The sequence below is a fragment of the Triticum aestivum genome, chromosome 7A (assembly GCF_018294505.1).
Source record: "Triticum aestivum cultivar Chinese Spring chromosome 7A, IWGSC CS RefSeq v2.1, whole genome shotgun sequence".
Taxonomy (NCBI): Eukaryota; Viridiplantae; Streptophyta; class Magnoliopsida; order Poales; family Poaceae; genus Triticum; species Triticum aestivum.
Window position 1 is genome coordinate 21,635,361 of NC_057812.1, and position 26,300 is coordinate 21,661,660.

Below are 26,300 nucleotides of genomic sequence, written 5' to 3' on the forward strand. Positions count from 1 at the left end.
GTCGGCTGATTAGCTGCTCGGGCTGTGAAGGCAAAGCTGGAGACTGCCGAGGCGAAAGTGGAGAAGGGGAAGGCAAGAGTCGGAGCTTCACTTTGTGGGGCTCACAGCTGGACATGGGGAACGAGCATCGGCGGTCATTTAGATTAGGTTTAGAGTAAGTTTAGTATAAATTTGTCCAAAATGTAATGAATTTCGTCCTAGTTATATGAAAATCAGACGGTTTGCATGAATTTCGTCCGCTTAGTTGAAACACGGCTTAAAATGTATGCGGATAGCGTTGAATGCCCGTCTCCCACATTCGTGTTTGCAGACTGGTCTTTCCTGGTCCGTGGACAGACGCGGGAGAGAATCTACGGTTAAGCATTGGAGATGCCTTTAGCGTCAAAATTTCCTAAAATTAAAAAAAAAAGTAAGCGTCAAAAACTCTAGTGAGTTACAACTGTTCCCCAGGAACTCCAACTAGACCGGAAGAACTGAAATGAAAAACGAGGTCTGGGCATGGTTTTCAATTTCAGTTTCAGACAAATTTCAACACCAACCGAAATCACTGAAATTCAGTGATTTCAGTTTTCATTTCAGCCAAATGACCGAAATATTCACTTGAATTCAATTAAAATTTTGAAAAATTTAAAAAATATTTTGAAAAATATTGGAATTGTTGTGCTATACTGAAATTGCTGAAATATTTTGACCGAAACGTAATATTTCATTGTCTGCTGAAATTACTGAAATTCAGTGAATTTCACCGAAATCTCACTGAAAGTGAAAACCATGGGTCTGGGCAAGAGAGCAGAGGGAGGGGGCGAGCAGACGACCTCGCCGCCGGCGAGGGTTAGGGGCAGGAGAATGCTTCGTATCCGGCCAAGATCCCCACCTCCTCCGACCGCTACAACGACTGGGCGGCCCGGCCAAGTCCCTCCCTCGCTCGCCGCGGCCGCCGCCAAGTGGAACCCCTGGCCCGGCGGCGACGACGAGGTAAGCCAGCCAGCCACCCAACCATTATTTATTCTCCATATCCATGAGCTCCAACTTAATTACTGATGAATCCGATCGAGAGTTTGCACGCAGTAAATCTGAACCTAGTTTCTTAAGCTTGATTTATTCTCTTTACCCATGAGCTCGACCTTGATTAAACATCCTTGCCGGTTGCCGCCCTGAGCTGTTGGCTTCGATTGCCAGCCAGAGTCGGCGGGCCAAGGGAAGCTACTTGTTTCGAGTTTATGCTGCTTCCACTGACAATACGAGATTTGTGTGATTGCTGCTCAGAGGCTTTTGACTGATGCGATTGATGCCCTTCCATGTTGTGTACCTACACCCTTGACAGATTAATGGTCCCTGCATCTTGTTATTAGTATTACTGATGGTAGCTACCTGTGACAGATTTCAGATGTGCATTTGACAAATTTGGAATCCCAGCCCTGAATACATGTTCTTCTGCCGCCCCATGTCAATAACTGACCTCTCACAAAGGATAAATTCAACACGCGTAGACCGCCGTGCTCCTGTCTTTATTTTCTAACCGAATTTGGTCAGAAGTGGGCTAAACTCAGATTTCCACCATTTCTTATCAAAGTCATTTGCTTTTGGATTCTGTATGTATATAGCTTAGTCTGTTGCTCATTCATACCTTTCTAATATAGCCTTGTTATTACTTAACAGTGGGTGTTTCAGAAACACCTGTAAGCTTCCATTTCTACTGCTCCTCATGATCAATATACCTTATCCACTATATGTGCATACTTGTCATCCATATCATTTCCAAACCTTTAGAATCTCTAAAATCTTCTCCTGTAGAATACATATGTAAAAACAAAACGAAAGGAGAGCCACATTAGTCCAGAAAACTGAAGCAGTAGTACTTGGTTGCCCAGACTTACACATGGGTAGGCTGTCCAAGGATTGAAGCTATGAATGAAGCACCTTTAACGCATCGCTTTTAATGCACAGGTCCATGAACGTCAAGTGATTGGATTTTGCATGCCGGAAAAATAATTGAGCTTCAGACACAAGAAGACTAGCATTGGCTTGACTTGAGTGAATTGCAAAAAACCACCACATTTGGGGCTTCATCTCTGGAAACCACCAGGTCACTAATTTTTTTTTGCAAAAATCACCGCGGATTCGGTAAACATTTTGCAAATCACACTAATCAGGTGATTTGGCTCATTTGATCACTTTCTGACAAGTGGGACCAGATTGTAAGGAGCTGACTTGGCATAACATTTACATACACATCTAAAAAGAAAAAGCAATCAACACCTCTTTTGCACAACTGCCAGAGAGAGGAGAGGAGTAGGCGCTCCCCGACGAGGCCGACCTCGTCGGCGCAGAGGGCCGCGCAGTGGAGGAGGTCTCTGCGGAGAGCTCCTCGACGGTTCCGGCCGGGTCGGGCCCTTGCGCCACCGCGCGGTTGGAGCCGGGCGGTTGCGTTGCTCGGCCATGGCCTCGCGCTCATGCGCTGCTGTCCACGCCACGCACAGGCAGCGGAGGAGCTCACAGTCGTTGGTCACTGCTTGCTCTGGTGATGCGTCCGTGCTGCACGCCGCCGCGCCGCTGCTGCTGCTGCTTGTGCTCCGTTGCTTGCTCTGGTGTTCTGCGCTGCCGCCGCTGCTTGCTCCGGGGCTGCGCGCCGCCGGCTGGGGAAAGAGAGAGGAGGGAGGAAGGAGAAAGGGAGGCGTGGGTGCATCGCCGTGCGACTTGGGGCCGCCGTGCTTGCTACCCAGGAGAGCAGCGGGGCCGGGGTCGTAGCAGCTTGGGGCGGGCCCGCGCGGGGCAGGGGCCAGGTCGTAGCCGCTTGGCGTCGGTCGGCGCGAGGGGTGGGGCCGCGGTCGTAGCGGCTTGGGGCCGGCCAGCACGGTGGCGGGGTCGCGTGGCGCTGCGGCGAGGTCGCCGGAGTGGCGCGGGGGTTGGGCAGCTCGGGGCCTCTGCCGATCCAGACGGGATCGAGGCAGGGGGGAGGAGGGTCTGATTGCTTTTTCATTTTACAATTCAGGGGTGTGTCTGTCAAAACTTTGCCAAGTCAGCTCCTTACAATCTGGTCCCACTTGTCAGAAAGTGATAAAATGAGCCAAATCACCTGATCAGTGCTATTTGCAAAATGTTTACCGAATCCGCGGTGATTTTTGCAAAAAATTTGTGACCTGGTGGTTTTCCGCAAACGATGCCCCAAATATGGTGGTTTTTTGCAATTCACCCGCTTGCTTGGATTGTCCACTGGCTGGCTTTTGAGATGGCTTGCATTCCCTGCTCTCTCTCCAAGACATTAAACTATTTTGACCATCTCATATCCTGAAGGGCACAAAAGTGTGAGTACATAATAAACTGCGATTTCCACAATACTTGCTATTGCAGGTGCTTGGCTGCTGGAATGATCGAAAAGAGACGGACAAGAATTTGCGCTGGTAATATAGCTGTTCCTTTGGATTGATGGATGCTCTGTCAAATTAATTTCCTGTTAGGTCTCTGTGCGTGTATAGCTTAGTTTTTTTGTTTTTTGGAGGGAAAGCTTAGTTTGTTGCTAGTGTGTTAGCTACTGTAATGCTAACAGTGGGTGTTTCCCAAACTCTTGTAAGTTCCCATTGCTACTGCTCCTCGTTCTCAAAATAAATCTACTGTATGTGCATGTGTCATTTCCAAACCGTCATTTCTCAAAATGCTATTCTAAAAGTGTTGCTATTCATGTCATTTCCAGACCGTCAGAATTTCTAAATCTCCTCCTATAGAATACCTTGATAAAAACAAGGAAAAAGAGACACGGTAAGGAACGTCCAATGGTTATATGGCTGTTGCACATGGTAGGCTGTTGAAGTCATTGCTATTTGTCATTGTGTGCATGCCACGGTACGAACTGCCAGTACCTTCGAAGTGCCAAAGCACCTTTAATGCATCGGGTCCATGAAATGTTGGATGTGCACGATACAGGTACAGTGCTTTCAATAATGCAGCATGTGGGGAAATAATTGAGCTTGAGCCACGGGAAGACTGGCATTGACTTGACCTGCAGGTACACTTGCTGCCTCTTGAGATGGCTTCAACAACAAGACTTGCTTGCATTCTCTGCTCTCACCTAGCCATGTCTCTGCTTTGGTGATTCCAGATACTGATGCAAGCCCACAAGAAGTAGGTCACTGCAGGTCCAGATCAGGCCAGGTCTACATCGATCACAGGTCAGGTTAACTCCTTGACTCTTGAACTTGCTTGCATTCCCCACTCTAACCCTGCAAGCCATGACACTGTTTTGGTGATTTCAGATCTTGAAGCAAGCGCACAAGGAGGATCTCTCACCAAATCCTTCCGGATCTACATCGACTTCAAGCCAGGTGCGCTCCCCTTAATTTGGTTGTGTTCCCAGTTCTCTTGTCAATATCCTAGGTACGTAGATAGGTCGATGCAAAACTAAGAAGTTTCCCTGGCCATTACAAGCCAGGTATGTGGTGGTTCTCTGGTTTTGACGGGTAAAAGAAACAAGGAGAACTTGAAGATCAAATCCAGCTACTTGTCATCGGTTACATGAGGATTCAGGATCTCAATGATTAATCTTCAATGACAACAAGACCATGAAGTCTCTTATTTTTGGAGAAGACTCTGCTGGTGCTTTCAGATTCAGAACTGCACAAGGAGGTTACCAAGATAAATCAGATCTAAGCTATTACAAGGCTGCAGGTGTGTCCTCCTTCCCTAGTTTTCGGCTATCTTAGGTAGCACTCAGAACAATCTTCCTCTGTGCAATCAAAATAATCCACTTATGTTGTATCTGTTGAAGTTGGCCAGACCCGTATACTGTGTGAGTAATGCATTGTGATTTCTTCCAGCAACATAATCACAATAAAGATTTCTTGTGGAAGAGGGATGATCTTCTTAATTTGTGATGGCACCAATGTCTGGCAAGCTGGCATGTATGTATGTTCAGGTTGTAGTTGCCATCCATTGTTTTCCTTGGATTCACAAAATATCTGGACCTAATCTGTAGCGTTGTTGTTGATAATACTTGTTACTGGTGACATACTTACCACAGCATGGGCAATTGGGCATATGCTCTTGCATTGATGACACATTAATATGTGAATTTCTACCCTCCTAGAGCCAATATTCTTGCTGTGTTAGGATCTCCTAAAGTGAACATGATGTCTGCTTTTAATTGAAGTTGTTGTAATCATGGTAGAATATATTGATTTGTGCTATAATGATTCCTATGACACTACAGTTTTGCTTTCACATTCATTTCTTGATTGCGTTATATTTTTTATCTTGTATCTGACTTAACAACTTTAGCTATTTAATAGGTTATGTGTACGCGTCATCCAATCCTGTTATCACCCGGTTGTTTTTGGGCCTTGTCGTCACCTTGTAAAACATTTCGAACTTTTTCTACGCCACTTTTGAAAAGATGGTTCTGTGCATCAAATGATGCAGATGCCGGGGGTTTAACCTCCTTTCTAGAAAAGATAAACAACAACTTTTGCTATTTGTTTCCTGGAAGTAGAATAGGCAGATTGGCAAGCTGACAGGTATGTAATGTCAGATTGGTTTCCTCTTTGACTTGGTTCAGATTTGAACATTTGAGGCATTTAACCTGATATATCCCTATATGGCAGAGGAACATGTATGCACAGTTATCTGGTTAAGTGTCACTGCTCTTGTTAGTTAATAACACCAAGTTTGCTGCATTGACTGTAGCAGAGTCCCTATTCTCAAAAAAAAAAGACTATAGCAGAGTCCCAAGTGTTTTGAGGTGCTTCTCGAAAGAACTGCTTTGTTTGGTCATGTGTGTTTAAATTAGATAGGTTAACAATATGAAATAAGACTTGAGAAGGATTGCTTGGAAAGATTCTGCTTATTTCACTTTTCTCACTTCTCATGCCAATATCCTAGGTAGCTAGCTCAATGCGAAAATAAGCAGTTCCCATTGCCATTACAACCCCAGGTATGATGGTGGTTCTCTACTTTTGACGGGCCAATTCAAGTTGAAGATCAAATCCGTCATCAACAACTTGCCAGCACACTCTCAGTCATACCAAATTACCCATGGCTCCATGAGGGTTCAGGATCTCCACTGTTAAGCTTCAATTACCATCAGGCCATCCAACCGATCAATGAGGTCTCTTTATTTCGAGATTGCTGTAGTGGCCTCAGATTCAGAAGTGCACACGGTGGTCTAAGATATTACGATCCAGGTGAGTGGTCCTTCTCTAGTTTTCTTGCTTAAGTTGTACCCACAAGAGCACACACTGACTTGACTTGTAGGTTCACTGGCTGGCTCTTGAGATGGCCTCATCAGCAACAAGATTAGCATTCCCCACTCTCACCAAGCCATGACGCTGTTTTGATGATTTCAGATACTAAAGCTCACAACCAGGAAGTCACTACAGGTCCAAATCTAGCAGGATCTCCATCGATTACGAGACAGGTTTGCTGCCCTTAATTTGGTTTGCTTCCTACTCCCTCCGTTCCAAAATAGATGACTCAACTTTGTACTAACTTTAGTACAAAGTTAATACAAAGTTGGATCATCTATTTTGGAACGGAGGGAGTACTCTCTAGATGGCTACGTCAATGCAGAAATGAGTTGTTTCCTTCATTACAAGCCAGGTATGGTTGTTGTTCTCTGATAATAACTGGTAAAAGGGAACAAGGAAGACACGTCAAGTTAAAGATCAGATCCGGCTACTTGTCATCAGCAACAAGCTTACACACTCTCAGACACAGCCATGACTCCATGAGGGTTCAGGATGTCCATGGTTAACCTTCAATGACAACCTCAGCAGCCAAGCTATGAGGTCTAGTTTTCTGGTGAGGGTCCATGATAAGCCAACATTCTGACGGTTTCAGATTCAGAAATGCACAAGGAGGTCACCAACATCGATCAGATCTAAGCCATTTAGGCAGGTGTGTTGTCCTTTCTAATTTTCTGGCTATCTTAGTTTGTATTAAGAACAATATATCTTCCTTGGTGCAAACAAAAAACACTCCTCTATCTTTTGAAAGTTAGCAAGCCTAGTATACTTTGTGACTAATACGTTGTCATTTCTTCCAGCTTTGTAAGCACAATAAAGATCTCTCCCGGAAGGACGGGCTTCTTATTTTTTGAAGATGCCAAGGTCTTTGAGAGTGGGAAGATATTTTCAGGTTTTAGTTCTCGTCCATCATTTCCCTTGGATGCACAAATAATCTGGAATTAATCTGTAGCATAGTTGTCCACAGTGCTCATTACTGGTGACATACTTAGCAGCTGGCACGTGATGGGCATATGCTCTTGCAAAATCAACATTCTTGTTTTTTTTTCTGAACCTGGTGCTGTGTGTTCATTATGAACTATAGTTTGGATTACAATCACACAAAAGTTCAGACAACACACAGGCTGCAACCGAGCCCTGCAACTCCTACCATAACAGCCTTGTTTGCTTTATAATGAAGCCGATCACAAAAAGATTCTTCTCTTCCTTTTCGAAAAAAGAAAAAAAACCAAGGCATTGACTACCAAACTGCAGTCACTCTGCACAACCACAGGGGTATTACAGATTATATTTATGCACCTATTCTAGACATGCCAGAGCCTCGACTTCCTCTGCACTGACGCATCCGTTAACTGAATTCCAAGCAGAAAGGATTACTCTCGCGAGCAAAGCCTGGTTAAAAAAAGGCGCAGTTTTCTGAACCAAGTTCCACCTAATTAAAGTCGTTTTCTTTTAGTATGAAAAAAGTCCATTCTACTACCCTGAACAAAGTTGGTGGTTCACATCACCCCCTGATCTATTTTTCTGCCCCTTTCACCCCCTGATCAAATCCATACCGGACAAAAAAAACTCCTTAGTGGTTTGTCTCGACCTGGAGCTGACGTGGCGGTGGATAAGGGTGGTTTTTACCGGCTGGTGTGGTAGAGATGCCCCCCACCGTGTGAAAAATTCCCCATTCTCTCTTTCTCTCCCGCAACGAAATCCCTAACCCTAGCTTCCATGGGCGGCGGCAGCGTTACCTCCACCACCGTGTCCGTCGATGGCGCGAGCACTGACAGCGGTGGTGGCGCAGCCCCGGTCGTCGCCGCCGTCCAACCTACACGTAGCTTGCTGGGTAGGTCGTTCCCGCAGGAGGTTTGGCGGCGAGGAGAGCCTTCTCGCCAACTGGAGATGAGCCATGTTCTCATCCCCCGCACTCCGTCCATGAATGCGCTTGAGCTCCGCTACCACCGGTACGTGCTGCTGGCCACGGCGGTTGGTGATGGCGAGGAGAGCGTGACGCCGACAGCCCTTCTGGCGGCCTTGGAGGAGCGTTGCGGCGTGGTGGCGTCGGAGGTGGTCATCGAGGTCGCGTGCCCCCCTCACGACCTGTGGCTCACCTTCTCAACGGAGGAGAAGTGCACCGATGTGCTCTTTTCGTCGATGAAGTTCAAGTGCTGCCGCCGCTGGATCCAGTTTACACGCTGGAGCAGATTCATTCGTGCTAAGCTGGGTGCTTTCGAGTACAGGAGCAAGCTCAGCTTCGAAGGCCTCCCCAACCAGTCCTGGACACAACGGAATCGGTGAAAGCAGTTCTGAAAGACCTCGGTGGCGAACTCATCGAGATCCTGCCGCCGACAAACCGCCGCGAGCTCGAGGTAATGGCTTGGCTTCGTGACCCGTTCTATGTTGGCAAGTTGGTGACAGTTGAGATACCTGAGCCAACTTTTTTTAACAAGCAACCTGAGTCGATGGATGAGTACGAAGCAATGCAGTTTGATTTGGGTGACTATGAGCCGTCGTCGCCAAAGAAGAAGAGGACACTGTTGTATCCTGTTTTGTGCCTTATGAAAGAGGTGATTGATCGTGGTCCTCTGCTAGCTGAGGACTTGCCTGCTGAGTGGCTACCAGTTGAAGGTGAAGACCTCAGTCGCAAGCACATATTCAAGACCGAGCTGGGAAGATAGATGGGACTGGAGAGTCAGAAGCAGTTTGATCTTGTGTTAACTTCTATTAATTATGTACTAGTGGAGTTAGTGTGTGGCAAATGTCTTAATCCAGTGGACTTGGTGTGTGCCAAATGTGTGCCAGATGATGTGTAATGAACCTGTCAACAGTTAATTATGTACTAGCAGTTTGATGTTGTTTCTTCTTATAGCACTTTAATTATTGCAATCATTTGAAATTCATTTTCACTTCAAAGAACACGGAAACAATTGGATTTAGCTGTTGTGAATGCAAACAGACTTGTGAACAGTACTTCATAATCTTTAGCCAGCAAGCACAAAACACACAAACATAAGTACTTCATGTTCTCCAGGCAACACACTACTTCATAATCTTTAGCCAGCAAGCACAAAACACACAAACATAAGTACTTCATGTTCTCCAACCAACACACTACTTCATAATCCAGCAAAGAACCAACAAACTAAGCAGCTACAGCCACCAGGTTTGTAAAGTAAACAGTTCCAGGTATCTAACTCCTAAGTTCATCAAACATGCTAACGGTCCTCCTCTGCCTAGAAGTTGCTCCTAGTCTTTTGCACACTTTAGCTGTAGGTGCAGTTTTGTTGACTTGTTTAGGGGCCCTTCCACTTGTAGGTTTGGTTTGGGTGCCCTGCTGTGAAGATTGGTGTTGTGTGCCTTGATGTGAAGATTGTTGTTGGGTGCCCTGTTGTGAAGATTGTGCCCTGTCCCTTGTAGATGTTCCCTTAGTGACTCTTTGTGATGTTCTTGGTTCATTTTGCTACAACAGAATAAAGAGAAAATAATTGTTAGTTACATCAGAATAAAAGAAAGACAAGAAAAGAATTACCTATATGACAGTATGACAGTACACACCTTTGTCTCTTTCTTTCTCTTCTTATTCTTGTATTTCCCCCTGTTGGGATTAGTTGTGCACTTTCTCATGTTGTGCCCAGGTTGTCCACACAGACTGCACTTACCTTTTGTTCCAATTTTTGAAAGCATGTGTGGATGTTTTGGAGGCTCATCTGCACCTCTTCTTCTCTCAATCCTAGGTCTCCCAGGCATTTGCACATAGCCTGGAACAGCTGGCCTTGGTCTGTCAGACACAGGCCAGCTAGGCATGCCTTCCATTGACATCAAGCAATGCTCATAAGTCCTGTTGTAAGCTTCAATTGTGTACCAGCTTGCAATGAGTGAAACAATGTCATCAGGACCACATTGAGATGCTGCAAGAGCATGAACACATAGAATTCCAGACAGTTGCCAATATCTACATGAACATATTTTAGCTTCCATGTCAACTTTGAAACCATGCTGCCCTAGTTTCACCTCATATCCATCTTTTCCATTCCATACTGTCTCACACTTCTCAGTAAGTTGTATCAGCTTGTTGACCTTTTTCATAATTTTAGGACAAATAGTTCCATTCCATTTTGCAGGCATTGCTCTGTTTACTTGAATTCTTACAGTGACCTTTGCTCTAATTGCTTCAAACATGCTGATAATAGGCAACCCTCTATACTCTACTATCCAGTTGTTAAAACTCCCACACATGTTTATCCATAATCAACATGACCTTCTTGACCAGCCTACCAATGTTCTGGGCCTGATTGCATCATGTCTCTTGCTCCATCTGGTGTGAGTTGAGCAAGTTTGGCCCTGTTCAAGTTGAAGTGTATCCTGTTTGAAGATTTTGCACAAGCCCAAAATCTTTTCTGATATGCTTGATCTCTATGCTTTTTCTTCCAATTAGCATAGATATGCCTAGCACAATTCCTATGCTCAGCATTTGGAACAACCTTGGACACAGCATTGATGAGGCCTTTTTGTTGATCTGATATAAAGACCCACCCTTCTCCTTGATTTTCAATTTCCAAGTCTTTGTTTAGCAGGGCCATAAACCAGAACCAAGAGTCTTTGTTCTCAACCTCTACAGCAGCCCAGGCTATTGGATACATTTGCCCATTGGCATCTCTCCCAAGAGCACACAACAGTTCTCCACTCTGGGCTCCTTTAAAGAAGCAATCATCCAATCCTACAACTTTCCTGCAACCTTCTATGAAACCTCTTTTGCAGGCATGGAAACACACATATAATCTCTGAAAAACAGGGGCACTTTCCTTTGGATTTAGCACTACTGCAACAGTGCTACCTGGATTGCTCCTCAATATTTCTAGTTGATAATCAAAAACCCTAGCATATTCTTCATGCATTGCTTCTCTAACTCTTCTTCTCACAATTGCCTTTGCTTTCTTTATCTTGGGGACATGCACATCCGCAAACATCTCCAACCTGACAGTTGCCTTGATAGATTTGATTTTCCATCCAGGATTGGCCTTCATAATTCTCTCATACTTATCTGCTATTCTAGCTGCAGTAACCAATCTGTTGCCTCTCCTCTGGGGGCATATGTGGTTGTCTACAAATGTGATCACTTGAAACCAGTCATTAGAGCTCCTATGTCCAGCATATATCAACCATGGACACTCAGGCAAAGAGCATTTTGCTCTAATCCTATTAGCCTCGTCCTTTATGAAGGTGATTTGTCTCTTCACTGCTAGACCATATTTCACAATAGCCTTCTTGAACTGTTTTCTCCCCCTAAATGTCATGCCAAGGCAAAAGACAGGAATTGCAGCCTTGCTATCAAATCTTGGAAATCTTGTTTCCCTCTAATGGAATTTCCAAACTCATCCTCATCATAACTGTACTCCTCACTGGAATCCATGTAAGGAGTGTCATTTCCCTCATCCATTTCATCTACAAAGACTATCTGTGCTGTATTTTCCTTGATCTCCTTCTCTTCATCAAGTGGCAAGTTCATCCTTATCTTTCTAAGCACTTCCTTAGCATGCTTTCTCAGCTCCTCTGCTTCATCATCTTCCCCTGAACTATCTGCTTCTCCAGGACACCAATCCAGGTCTTCACATTCATCAGCAGCAACCTCTTCTTTATTTTCTGTATTGATCTCTTCTCCACCTTCAGGTTTCACATTTGTTGTAGTTCCAGCAGCATCCTCATGCTCATGCTCATCCACAGCCTCATCAGAGCAATCATCTAGGTCCCCTTCATGCTCTGCTTGCCAATCACTGTCAGTGTGCTCTTCTTGACTTTCAGTTCCAGGATTTTAAGTGTTCTCTTGTTGCTCTTCTTCATTTCCTTCATTTTGTTCTTCTCCACCTTCAATTTCCAAGTTCACATATATGTCCACAACACCACCATCTGTAATGCATCTCTCCATAAAATACACATTTGCATCAGTCTCTAACCTTCTCAGCCCATCTCTAACATTCATTCCAGGAAACAGCCAGTAGAGCCTATGGTTGTCTGTCAAAGACTCACCATGGTATGCCCCATCTTTATGTCTGCAATCTGCTCCCTGACAGATGCTAAGGACACATTGTCCCTCTGAATAAAAGTGACCTCGACAGAACCACCAACGTAAGAGCAACACTTCTCTGAATGTTCAAATTGACCATTGTAATAGACACGAAGGCCTAACCAATCAAGATTGTCCATTGTTGATCCCTAAAAAACAGCCAAGCAACTCTTAAATCAAGCAATCAACTAGAGCAACACTTAAATCTCTAAAATCAGGAACTTCTCCTTCATTCTACTCGACCTAGACCATTAACAGATCATGCAATCAACTACAGCCATGTGTAGTAGGGGAAGGAGATGAGACTAACCTCAATTTGCAACACTCGGTCCACCCCTACCAGTCCCGCCGCCGCATCGAATGCGCCATCACGCTAGGGTTTTGAGGATGGGGACAAGAGAGGTGGCGCGGTGGCGCGGACAAGAGGGATTGGGGTTGATTCACCGTGGCACACTGCCGCCGCCGCCAGTCCGAGCACCTTCGATGGTTTCGGCTCAGCGTCGCCGCGACCATTCCATCGCCGGCGACAAAGAGGGAGGGGATTGGGGAATTTGTGGAAAAACAGAACGAACGGGTGCGGGGCATCTCTACCACACCAGCCGGTAAAAACCACCCTTATCCACCGCCACGTCAGCTCCAGGTCGAGACAAACCACCAAGGTTTTTTTTTGTCTGGTATGGGTTTGATCAGGGGGTGAAAGGGGCAGAAAAATAGATCAGTGGGTGATGTGAACCACCAACTTTGTTCAGGGTAGTAAAATGGACTTTTTTCTTTTAGTAACAGCAATAATTTATCGGTTTCTCCTAATGACCTCTATGCATTACAGCTTTGTTTTATCATCCATTTTCTTGATTGGAATGAATCTGTCTTGCAGTTAACTCAACAACTCTACCTATTTGTTTCTCCATGCATCTGGAGATACTGTTAGATAGAGGTTTAGAAAAATATGGAACCAAGTAACCTGGAACTGTCATATTAGCCATCTCTCTTAAAGTAAAATATTCATATCAATGAGCTGGCAGCTATGTCAGATTAGTCCTTCTCTGTCATACTTGGTTCAAATGTCAACATTTGATGCATTTTAACCTGAGATCTTCTTATACAGAAGCTGAGCATGCATGGTCAATTATTTGGTCGAGTGTCACTTGTTCGTGTCACTTAACAACATTAAGTTTGCTGCAGCTGACTATACGACGACAGTCCCAAGTGATTTAAAATTCTCGTGGACCTGCTTGTCATAAGTACTGTTTTCTTTGATTATGTGGTTTAGAGTTGGGAAGTTAACAATGCGAAATAAGAGTCTAGGAGTATTACTATTTTGATTTGTTTTGTTTTGCTTATTTCACTTTTCAATTGTGGTTGTAGAGTTTGAAGTGTTTGCTACTAGCAGAATGCACTAGATGTTTAATTAATGCATCACTTCATTTTGCAGTGGTCATTCTGATAAAACTGAGGAGAATATAGAACTGCACCACCACCCAACAGTAAGATTCTCAAAGTAATGGCGGAGATTGTGATTTTTCTAGCCATTAAAAAGATCAGATTTGCCTTGGCAAAGGGAGCGGCAGACCAGGCTAGCGTGCAGTTTGCGAAGTATGGCACACAACTACTAGAGCTACAGAGCACCATGGGCCGTGTTGCTAGTGAGCTTCGCGTAATTCATGATGTTCTTTGTCAAATGGATATTCGAAACCGCAACAATCAAGTATATGAGGGTTGGTTGGAAGAGATACAGAAAGTAGCACATGTAATGGAGGACATGGTGGATGAGTACTTGTATCTAGTTGGTCAAGAACATGATATAGGTTGTTGCTTTTTCCTGAAGAAAGGGGTTAAAAAGCCAAGATCTCTGCTTTCCTTCAACCGGTTAGCTCTCAAGGTGAAGGAAACAGAGAAACACCTCACCCACCTGTCAGAGATAAAAAACCGATGGGTTACCCTGATAAATAACGGGGATACTAATAGCTCAAATTACATTGTCAAGAGATCCCAAGATCTAGCAAATATTTCACGCTCCCTAGATGAAGAAGATCTAGTGGGGGTGGATGAAAACAGACGAAAACTCGAGCAGTGGTTGGCAGGTGATGATTTGGAATGCTCTGTGATAGCTCTGCTCGGAATGGGAGGTCTTGGTAAAACTGCTTTAGCTGCAAATGTTTACAAGAAAGAGAGGGATAAATTCCAATGTCACGCCTGGGTCTCCATCTCTCAAACTTATTCTAGAGAACATGTCTTGAGGATTATAATCAAGGAAGTTTTTAAAGATAATGCTACTATTTTATCTAGCACTGTGGCTATGGACATTGTGTGCCTTGAAGAGACACTGACAAAATTTTTGGAGCAATGAAAGTATTTGATCATATTGGATGATATTTGGACTCCAGAAGCATTTGATGATTTGTCCAGGATGCTTACTCATAATGATAAGGGCAGTAGGTTGATCATCACAACAAGAGAAGGCGCTGTTGCTGCACATGCCTCTCGAGGACATACCATAACACTGGAAGCTTTACCAGAAGACAAGGCATGGGATCTATTTTGTAAGAAAGCCTTTCCAAGAGAAACAAATCATGAATGTCATGCAGAGTTGAAGCCTTTGTCTGAAGAAATAGTTAGCAAGTGCAAAGGCTTGCCTCTTGCTGTTGTGTCCGTTGGTAGCCTCTTGTGTGTGTGTGAGAAAACCATGGAAGAATGGAGAAGAGTAAATAACCAATTGAGTTGGGAGATAAATAATAATTCGAGGCTTGGCCACATAAGGAATGTTTTGTATCTGAGCTTCATCTACCTTCCAACACACTTGAAGAGTTGTTTCCTATACTGCAGCTTATTTCCAGAAGACTATGTTTTTACAAGGAAAAAGCTTGTACGGTTATTGACAGCAGAGGGGTTCGTCAAGGAGAGGGGTAGAAACACATTGGAGGAAGTTGCAGAAGGCTATTTAAAGGAGTTGATCGACAGAAATATGCTACAACTTGTTGAGAGGAACTCATTTGGTAGGATGAAGAAATTCAAAATGCACGATATCTTGCGTGAGTTGGCAGTGGAGTTGTGCCAGAAGAACTGTTTTGGTGTTGCTTATGGTGGTGAACGCGAGGGCACTCTTGAGATGGATGGACGCCGATTAGTACTCCACAAACTAATGACGGATAATCCTGAGCCAGTTTATGGTATACACCAACTTCGTACTTTCATTACACTAGACAATAGCATGCCATCATTCACTCTACTACCTCTGCTATGTAAGGAGTCAAGATATCTGACGGTGTTAGAATTAAGTGGTTTACCCATCGAGAAGGTTCCAGATGCTATTGGAGATCTTTTTAATCTCCGCCATTTGGGTTTGCGTGATTCAAAAGTGAAGATGCTCCCGCGGTCTGTCGAGAAGCTTTCAAATTTGTTGACACTGGACCTTTCAGGATCTGATATACATGGGTTGCCTAGTGGGATTGTGAAACTGAAGAAGCTTAGGCACTTATTTGCAGAGAGACATATAAAAGGTTTTAGACAGCTTGCATATTGCAGTGGGGTGCATATCCCCAAAGGTCTTGGAAATCTAATAAACCTGCAGACACTACAAGCATTGGAAGCACATGATGATTCTCTTAGACTTTTAGGGGAGTTGAGGCAACTAAGAAGCTTGAGGTTATTGAATGTGAAGGGAATCTACTGTGGATGCATCAGTGAGTCTCTAGCTCGGATGCAGTATTTGTCCTTCCTAGATGTAAATGCAAGTGATGAGAATGAGGTTCTCCAGTTGAATGTTCTCCTGCCAAACCTGCAAAAGCTAACTTTGAGAGGACGACTAGCCGAAGGGGCGTTGGACGAGTCTCCTTTGTTCCAAGCTGTTGGCGGCCAGAACTTGTATGAATTGTCTCTATTCTGGTCACAGCTGAGAGAGGACCCCCTGCCATCCCTTTCCCGGTTGTCAAACTTGACTTATCTACAATTCACCAGAGCATACAGGGGAGAGCAGCTGGCATTTCTCACGGGGTGGTTTCCCAAGCTAAAGATTCTCTCCCTAAGAGACCTGCCTAATCTGAATCGGCTAGAGATACAGTATTGCGCCATGGCTAGCCTGGAAAATTTATTCTTAACCAACCTCAGCAGCATGACGGAGGTGCCAGCTGGCATTGAGTTCCTCACTTCCATCAAGTATCTAGGCTTTCACCAGATCAGCAGGGACTTCTTGCCATCCCTGCGCCAGTGTTCTGCAATTCAAGGCATAATGTCACGGGTGGGGTGTTCCCTCCGAGATTGACCTGCTACTCTGGTCAGGAAACGTGTAAGCTATCGCCAATTAACAAGTGTACCTTTACTTGCGTGCTTCCCCCTCTGTAGTTAATCGTACTAGTTTGACATGTTGACATGATATGGGATTGTCATGTAGCATTGACTGGAAATTCTTGATGCAGGATGTTTACCATACGACGCTACCTCTGCAAGTGCTGAAACTGCCTGTTTCCGGATGCATAGGCTTTTGATCTGCCAACTAGTGCTGCTTTTGTCAATTTGTTGGTCTAGCTCTAGCAGTCTAGCTCTACAATTTGTTGTTTTTGTTATCGGCAGGAAGCATTCTGCAAGCGTACATCTTGATTGTGTCATTTAGCACCCTGGTGAGGGGCCGCAGATTCTTAACTTGCTTGAGCCGAAGTCAGGGGGCTGACTTGCCACTCCTATTTACCATCCAATTCTAGATCCAAAGGCTGGAAATGTTACATGCAATTTTACTCGACCACTGCATGCAAGTGTGTACTGTCCAGGAACTAGCTGAAGAATCCTATGCAAAAGATAGCGAGATTTCAAATTCATAAACAGGCGGTCTAACTCCTGAAAATATATTCACAAAACAAAAGCACACTAATGTAACGCCAAAAATCATGTCTGCTTCAACACCCAAGACAAAAAATCAGAAGACACTGGAATTAACAGCTTTAGTAATCTGTAATCAATCCAGGTTGCGGCCACACAAACAGAGGACAAACAGCAGATCCCTAATCTGTAAAATCCGAAACTGAGTACAAAATGCCATACTCCAATCAAATCACACATCCGGTTTTAGAAATAAGTCCCTGTCAATGATTAGATAATTTTCCTACAGAGATTTCAGAACATTTTCAGGCAAATAGGAGCCGTGTACAAATGCACAGCCATCATAGACACAGATCAGAGAACATGCTGGGGCCAACCCACATAGGCTGCATCCACGGCTCATGAAAACAAAGTTGTTTAGATTGGAAGCGGGCTTGCCCAGCTCAAATGCGGCCCAACATTCAGAATCATGGGAATAGCGGTACACACAGTTACTCCTACCTCCCCACCTCTCCGGGTTCATGAAAGATAACGAGTGGCTTCTCTTATCGTTGTTGATGAAGATCGCCCAATTCATCAACTCCTTCATCTTCACCCACTTTGGACGATTACTTGACTGGTCAAGGCAAAATGCTTCAAAGGTATCCCCCACTTGCCAGAAACAACCCCCACCCGACCAAGACAAGCATATCACCACACGCTACCAGATATATGTTAGCAAGATGGTGAATGCCGATTTCTTCAGGAACCTGCATCCTCAGTATGTGAATCAGAGGTTTTTTTTTTTTTTTTTTGAGAATCTCACAAAGCTTTATTACTGAATCATAATGTTCATAGGTACAAAAAGAAGATCGCCGGGTTGTCCTAGCCAAGTGTGTCGGCCAAACCCTAAAGATAACGCATGCTTTGCGAGATTATGGGCCTCCGTATTGGAGGTCCTATACTCATGAGTAAACGAACATGAAATAAAGGTAGTTGCTCTAGTCTTGATTTCCTCGACAATGGCTCCAAATTCTGCTGGTGTCCAGTGCAAAGAGCACGCCACAAGAGCCCATGCCAAAGACTTGGCCTTTGAAGGTTACGATTTGCTTAACCGTTCCATCTACTACCCCTATAAAAGCACGAGAGGGGCAGATCCAAACAATCAGACCCATTCATCTACAATATCTAATGGTCTCTAATCCTCCGGTGTTTAACGCTAACAAGCCACGCATATTGAGCGCACTAACGAAGGGGGCTACTAACGAAGCCACTAACCCACGACCCCTTATCCCGTACCCCTTCGCCCTGAGCCCCTGACCGTAACCCCCTCCCCGAGCACCTACGCACGCATCCTCCTCCCCCTTGCCCCTCCCCTCTAGCCACCGGCCGGCCCGAGCAGGCTGCTCCTCCTCTCCACTGCCTCTCCCATGTAGGATGTAGCCACTGTCCTGTACTACGAGCAAGTCGCCGCTCCTCCCTCCGCCACGGCTTCGAGCTCCCAACCTGAACCCTGTGTAGTCGCGAAAGTATTAAATGGAGCCTCCTTTGCCGCCACCCAACCCCGTTGAAGTACGGGCAGGAACCGCCTCCGCGGTGGCTGAGAAATCAAGAAGACGAGCGGGCATGCCCGCACGGGGCGAGTGAATCTGCGCTCTCTGCCCTTTTCCAATCTGCAGTTTTGCACGCCGATGTACCGTACAGATCGGGTGACCGCGAATCTTCGACTCTGCTGCAGCGGCTACCGGATGCTCTCATGTAGGGCCTGCTTACAAGGAATAGCAGAGGTAAATCCCTCGATGAATTTCTCTTAACCCTCCAATCTTAATCTAGAAGATGTTGTCCTAATTTTGCAAAGACTTTTTCTCATGACTACTCACTCAGCACATGATGTTTTAGATGATTTTGTTTCTGAATTGAAAGTGTTGCTGATGGCACTATCAAATACACTCATGCCAGCTGATCATATATTTGAGTTTATTAGAGCAATAGTTGAACATGTTTTTTCAAAATTGAAAGCTAATGGAAAATTATTTGAGGTTAACTATTTCAAGAAAGACTGAATGGTCTGGCAATATGTTGTATTGAGAAGGATGTGTTGGCCAACATTGATCTTGACACTATCATTAATGATTTTCCATAAAAAATGCATGAAGTAGCTATTTCTCATGACTACCAGAGGCTTGAATTCATTAGCATGTCACTTCTTTTTTTGTTATGCTCTAAATTCTATGATATTGTATTTATATCTGAAGTAAGACACTATTATGATATATTATTTACCATCGAAAATTATCATTGTTTACTATAGCTTTGCAAGAATTTTTTCTATCGATGTATGGAATCAATTTTTCCCCAATGTCGACGCTGGAGACATTCATTTGAGTTCGCCCCAAGGCCTCCGATACCCCAGGACCGGCGCTGGCTTCACGTCTCCAGCGAGACTGGGAGGAAGAGTCGCCCGCCCTCTGCTCATCCTTCCTGGCTGCCCCCATCACCGGCGACGGTACATGCATCTGCTAAGCGAATGTTGTTCATGATTCAAGACTCATGGGGAAAACATATGCGCTTAATCCTCTTGCATCCAGTTGCTCCATCAATTTTACTTGGTGTATGTTGTTGTAGGTGACTGCGGTGATCACAGCTTGGTTCAGAATACATGGGATTTGATTTGTCAATATCCACAAGCACACGACCTGCACTTTTTATGTGAGGCAGCCCTTTATGATGCCCTTTTGCATATATAAGCCTTTACTTGTGACACCAATTGTTGGCACTGTAATTTAGGTACCTTGCTTATACCTTGTATTAGAATTCGTTAGAACATGACCTGGTTGCTTTTCATTCACCATCTCTCCTGATGTTTTGTTAGCGGCAGCATTCTCGTGCCTGACATTCATCACATGACCATTCTACTATGTTGCATCAAGAACAATTGTGTCCGCACAATACCTGCAGAATCAATCGATGTAATTCCCTTCTCAATTATGCCAGTACTAATGTTGTTGTTTATTAGTTATATATAGTGTAGCCACTTGCATTCCACTTTCAGTATGTATATATTTGTTCCTTCATGGTTGCTGTCAAAAAATAAAAAAATTGTTGCTCCATAGCAGCCCATGGTACTGCTAAATATTCGCAAGTGTTATTTGCCGAGGCTGTAGTCTATTGAGTATTGATGTGCAAACATCAAGTTTAGTTCACACTTTGTTTCTCAGTGTTCTATCAAGTGCATGGTTCTGTCAGTAAATAATCAGCAAATTCATACTTGCAGTGCAGTACTCTCTCCGTAAACTAATATAAGAGCGTTTAGATCACTACTTTAGTGATCTAAACGCTCTTATATTAGTTTACAGATGGAGTACTTAGAAGACCAATTATTGATAAAGCTAAGCCATAGTACCAACTTCCTTCTGTATTTGAGAATTGTTTTATAGGATTTTTTATTTATTGTGAGCAACAATGTTCATGCTTCTTACGTTTATCTAATGGTCCAGAATGCGTATGTGCTTTTACCTATGGTCTACTACTAAACTATCTATGTTAAACAAAGTATGTGATTTCCATAGCTGTAGGCATCCCTGAATAATAGATAGTGCTTGGGAAGGCAAACCTTTGTGAGGCATGGGGATAGGGAACTGGGATTGGAACGATCAGTTTAGCTATTAGTGACTTTTTATGCTCCTTTTTCACAGGACAAGACAAAGTTGAAAGGATTTAGCGAATTTGAGAATACATATTATAAAAGACCCAAGATAAATGGCAGATGTTGGTGCCATACTTTTGAAGTGTTGATGGAAACTAACAAGCATTTGTGTCGTAAAGCAATAGAAATGTACTGTCATATACATGTTTCTAGCCTTTTCCCTATTTTGGTTTGCCATTTATTTACCCGGGCACTTGCTAATTTACAAGTTATCTATTGTATATTGTCATGATGCTTTTGGTGCCTTGAGATATATTCTGAGGTGATACCATCTCTTATCTATCTTTTTAGGTTGTGAAAGGAATGAAATTATGATGCAATGTTGATTTGCATATTATGCAGCTTCACCAACCTACTCCCTCAATACCAAAATATAAGACTTTTTTGGTTTTGCATAGGGCATAGAAAACGTCTTATATTTTGTTATGGAGGGAGTATTTGATTATGTTTAACTCCTAATTCTCTCATTCTTCTGTAACCGGTTGCTCAATGAGGTTGCTTTCTGCTGTTAATTATAGGTGTAAATCACAGTCACAACAAGGTATGGTGATCCTGCCGGCGGAAAAGAAGTCACGGATTGTTGACCTTACATGGCAACCTTGTATCAGGTACACAGTTTGATTATGCCATGATGCTACCTATGTTGTGCAAATTCCTTTACTGCAACCTAATTAGGTCTATGTTATTATGGAGTTAGTTTTGGCTATACAAACTTGCCTCTCTCCTTGGGAGCCGGAATCTCTGACTTGAACGAGGGAAGTCAGGGAGCTACAGCGTTCTCCTTGTATAGAAAAGATAAGGCAAGTGAGAGACCTTGTGAAATTGAAATTGATCTTCTTAAAAAAGTGAAATTAGTTTTTTTAATGAGTCTTTTGAAATTGAAATTGGTATGTGCGAATTGAAATTGATTATTTAAAAATTGAAATTGGTCTTTTGAAAATTGAAATGAGTACCCTTCATGGAGCTAGAGAGAAGTGAAGTCAGATTACTGTAGCTCCCTTGATTTCACTTCATAAGTCAAAGGATCCAGCGGACTTTTTATGTTGTATGCAATTGTGGTAGTATGGCTCTAATGAGTTTTCGCGAACTGCATCTTGTGAGTGTTATATGTTAGAGATAAGCCACGACTGTGTGCGCGTCGAGCCAGACCCCGGTGCGTGGCTGCGTTGATGGTCGTGGCGAGTGTGCCGGTCAAGTTAGATAGCTACATGTGTGCTGGATCGGTTGGATCCTGGAGTGAGTCTAGGAGAAGATCAAGTCAAAATTTTGTTAGCTTGGCCAACCAGTACGTGCATGTAGAAGTAGCTAATGCATGCGGTTAGTGGCCGTGTTGTTAGCAGGTCATGCGTATGTGGGTTAGTTGAGTTAGTGGCCGATGGTGGCAGGGTCATGCGTGCGTGCGCGCGGTGGCCTGCATGGTAGCTAGCTAGGTGTGTGTGCGCACAGGGTATAAATACCCACTCCATGTAATGATCAAGGTGCGTCGGTATGAGCCGAGCCTAGGGCCAGAGATGAGGTAGTCTCCGCCGGACCGTGGTGTGCGCCCGGTCGGCTGTGAGAGAGAGCTCCTCTGGATAGGCTGCGGTTTCTTGCCGAGCCCGAGGTATGTGCCCAGTAAAGTGAGGCCGTTCGTGCGACCGAGGCGCCGTTCGTGCGGCGGGACGTTTGTGCGCCGGAAATACTTGTGTCCCTCTCCTTCTTCCACCTACGTTCGAGCGAGTGTGAGATCGAGTTGGTTCGGGGTTTGTCCCAACATTTGGTATCATGAGCTTGGTTGGCTTGGGCGTGGTTCGTCGTATCGGAGGTGTGCTGGCGATGGCGGTGTTTGTCGGCAGTTGTGCAAAGCTTCGGGCCATGTGTCGGCCTATGGAGGTGCGCGGCGTTGTGGATGCCATGACGGACGCAGAGACGGCACGCGGTTAGTCCGCGGCGAGCGTGGCGGTCCCGGAGGCGCTGCAGTGTGGCGTGGCGGCATGGAGGTGGTGCACGGAGGCGGAGGCCGCAGCGGCGCGGTGCGACGGCATGAAGCGGTGTCCAAGAAGGCTCGCGTTTGTGCGCGATGGCATCGACGGCGTATGTCACCGGAACATCAGGCGTGTGTCGCCGGTGGAGGAGGAGCTCAGCGTGTGTCGCCCAAGAAGAGCATGGAGGCTGCATCAAATGTAGTGGAGGCCCATGGCGACGACGATGACGGGAGCTCCTCTGGATAGGCTGCAGTTTCTTGCCGAGCTCGAGGTATGTGCCCAGTAAAGTGAGGCCGTTCGTGCGGCCGAGGCGCCGTTCGTGCGGCGGGGCGTTTGTGCGCTGGAAATACTTGTGTCCCTCTCCTTCTTCCACCTATGTTCGAGCGAGTGTGAGATCAAGTTGGTCCGGGGTTTGTCCCAACATTATATTCAGTGCTATTAGTATGGCTCTACTGAATTTTGGAAAGTGCATCTTGTGAATGTCATATTCAGCTGTAGAATTTAATTGATAACACAACCATCAAATTTGATGAAGATTTTCACTTTGTGAAACCATTGGTCATGATCTGTTAGTACAGTTTATTGTTTTAACATATCATTAATAGCATTGCCAATACTACATAGAGTTCCATTTAATGTGTGTAGTAGCATATCCTTTTTGGTATAGGTTTTCAAAATAGTGAGGTTGTGGAGAACCATTTTGCAGAATTCTTAAACTGATGGTCCTGTAAAGTCATATGGTCATAGACCAGTAAATTCTGGTTAAGAGGGATGCTACAGTGCACTCAGGCAACAATCTGGTGGCCACACTTTCTAACGTGATCTAAGGTACAACCTAGCAGCAAGGGTAACGTCTTCAGGCTGTAACAACTGAATTATGGCTTCAATGTTCTCAGTGTAGTGGTACTTTAGAAATAATTGAATTTATCATATGTATCAATTTATCTCTCCTGGAATTATGAATCATATTTTATATGACTGAAATGTCAGATGATTTATATCTCAATCCAGTATTGGACACTATGTTGTGAATGTTGCCTTGCCTTCTCTGGCTCTATCTATATTCAACTTTTTTGTTTCTACAGTATATTGTTGTACAGTCAATCGTTTGTCAAGCATTTGTTGGATCTATTTTGCATGGGCAAATTATTGAAGTTGTATCATTCATGTGGTTCTAATGTTTTATATTTCCGGTGTCGTTTGTTGCATGTCCACACTAGCAACTGAATATTTATGTAATTTAAGAACCCATGTTAAATCTTTGTATGCCTTCACGAGGAGATTTGGAATGATGTATGTTCTTTCTTGTGTAGAAGTATTGCATCGACAATGTTGAAAATTTAATTTCATGTCACTTGTGGGGAAAATAGATTTTGTAGTTGCAACAACACTGAAACTTACGTATGGTACGGTTCAACATTTTATTTCATAAGAATGTTGAGTTTACCACACATTGACTATATAATATTAAAAAAGTATTTGCCCAGTCTGCAAGGTGGATTCCACTTGGCATGTTGGAGCATGGTGTGTCGCCTGAAACGAAGGGAGCAGGACTACCAAAGAGAATATGGCGAGAAGTTGGAAGGGAGCTCTCTAACAAGGCGGGGTAATAGGGTGGTAGCAGTAGGGGCTGACGAAGGTGGATAGAGAACTGAGCGACTGACATGCAGTCCTAGAGATGTTGGATTTGATTAACTATGTGTATAGATAAAACTGACATGGTAATCATACATAAAGGCAATGGAGTATGTTGTTTGGAAAATACATGAAGGCATGGGGTATGTTGTTTCTAACTATGATTTGTGCATAACTGTTGCTGGGTATGTCGCAATAACTAACATTCAAGACACCGAGACGTGCTTTGCACATCTAACTTTTTTTGAATTACAATGGGACGTGCGTTGCACGTGCATGCTTACTAGTTGCAACGAGAAGCTGTCAACCTTATAGGCCTAGGTGCAGGGGCGAAATCAGGCCTGGGGCAACTGGGGCTGTAGCCCCAGGCGTAGCCCAACTAGTACGTATAACATAGCAGCAAATTTTTCAGAAATTGTCATACACAGAAGCTCAGCCCCAGTCTTCACATAGATGTACAAGCCTTCAGCCCGTTAGCCCAACTCCATCAATCGGTCAGAACAAGAACCGATCACGCTTGACGCTTCGATCTGTGATCCATAGCCCGATCGTTAGTCAATCAAGTCAAGGAAGAAAGCCGCTCAAAAAAGTCAAGAAAGAAAAAAATTCCACGCCTGATCGGCAACAGAGAAATCCTCGCCTCGCCTCGCTCGAAGGAGCGCCCATGCCTTGCGCCGCCGCCGCCGTCGTTAACACGGGATTCCCCGCCGCGCCGGCCGCCGGGTCCGGCGTCCTGACCACCCGCCTCTTATTCTTCTCCATTTTGATCTAGTTCTAAATTGCAGCACAAGCACAGAGGCACCCACCCACCGCACACTGCCCAGGTAATTTGTAGCCTATCTTCTAATTTTGTTTTCCCTATTTCCTTTATATTAGCCAAACTTACATTGGTGTGCTATATTAAACGCGATGTATTTGCAAGCGTTGATGATATTAAGATTATACACTGCTACCAAAAAATGAGGAAACGCAAGGGGCTACTACCTCATGGTCTTCGTTTTAATGGTATAATATGTTCTCTCTTTTTATTTTTTGCAAATTTCATACGAACAATTGACTTAGTCTATGTCAAGTGTCTTGATTTTAGATATGCGATTTTATGTTTGCAGATCCAAGTCCTTCTGGTATTGCTGGTGAAGAAATGATGACCTCGGATTAAGCAAGTCCTCCCTAATTAGGTACCAAACCATGTTTGCAACAATGCAATTTGCTAAACTATTTGTTTTAAGGAATTTCCTCTCATGATAATAATAAATTTGTATTTCATTTTACATGTGAATTTGTGGCATACTTCTAACGCACATTGGTGTGTGTGGGAGTATTTGACTTATATTTAGCCAGTTAGTTTTTTTTTGAGATAGTCAGTTAAGTTTAGCCCTAGGCTTTGAGAAATCCTGGTTCCGCCTCTGCCTAGGTGTTCAGTTATAGCCTTATAGGGCTAGGCCTGTAAAAATTTGAATGTTTCCCCGAAAAAAGATAGAAAATAAAGATGTTTGACTACTTCACCTTGGTAGTTACTAGCACATATGCCCGTGCGTCATAATGGGAGAAATATTTATTACGAGAAGCAACGGAAGAGAAATGATGTGTCTGAAAAACGTCTCCGCAGTGGTGGCCGACAGAGGTAGGAGCTGCGATCTTCTCGCGGGTCATGTGTGGCGTACGAGATCTTGATATTGATGGGGTTGGTCGGCGTCTCCTATCATGGCGTAATTGGATGTATTACTAACTGCAACACATAAATCAAAGACCCGACGACATGCTGCTAGCTAGTCGAAGAAACGCATCCTAATTACCAATGACCAGCGTGAATATTTTAGAACATAATGCTGCGTCAGTTTTGATTTTTTTTGAAATTTTTCGAACTTATCATAAAAAATTAGAATGAATTTGCGTATATTCTTCGAAACATGAACAATTTTGAA

The 26,300-nt window shown here is 44.2% G+C and overlaps 1 protein-coding gene and 1 pseudogene across 11 annotated transcripts; both read left to right on the forward strand.

Moving 5' to 3' along the window:
• The first annotated feature begins 2,262 nt into the window (after positions 1-2,262).
• On the forward strand, positions 2,263-17,012 carry LOC123149571 (disease resistance protein RPM1-like; annotated as a pseudogene).
• Positions 17,013-18,933: 1,921 nt separating this feature from the next.
• LOC123150577 (uncharacterized) lies at positions 18,934-23,742 on the forward strand. 11 transcript variants are annotated; one of them, XM_044570417.1, is made up of 6 exons: positions 18,934-19,576; positions 19,696-19,779; positions 19,943-20,039; positions 20,766-20,905; positions 21,295-21,384; positions 23,447-23,742. In XM_044570417.1, exons 2-6 carry the CDS (start codon positions 19,730-19,732, stop codon positions 23,469-23,471), a joined length of 402 nt encoding a protein of 133 aa, XP_044426352.1. In that variant the 5' UTR covers positions 18,934-19,576; positions 19,696-19,729; the 3' UTR covers positions 23,472-23,742. The 11 variants fall into 11 exon arrangements, 5 of the variants coding, with proteins under 5 accessions (XP_044426352.1, XP_044426348.1, XP_044426350.1 ...); XM_044570413.1 differs by lacking the exon at positions 23,447-23,742 and adding an exon at positions 21,474-22,028; XM_044570415.1 differs by lacking the exon at positions 23,447-23,742 and adding an exon at positions 21,474-22,028 and having other exon boundaries at positions 19,949-20,039.
• Positions 23,743-26,300: the final 2,558 nt, after the last annotated feature.

What these genes read in the sequence shown, in the direction of transcription:
- LOC123150577 (XM_044570413.1), top strand. Translation starts at nt 19,730, where the DNA reads ATGGGATTTGATTTGTCAATATCCACAAGCACACGACCTGCACTTTTT. An exon ending in ACACGACCTGCACTTTTTAT is followed by an intron (nt 19,780 to 19,942) that starts GTGAGGCAGCCC and finishes ATGTTTTGTTAG; the next exon opens with CGGCAGCATTCTCGTGCCTG. An exon ending in ACATGGCAACCTTGTATCAG is followed by an intron (nt 21,385 to 21,473) that starts GTACACAGTTTG and finishes TTATGGAGTTAG; the next exon opens with TTTTGGCTATACAAACTTGC.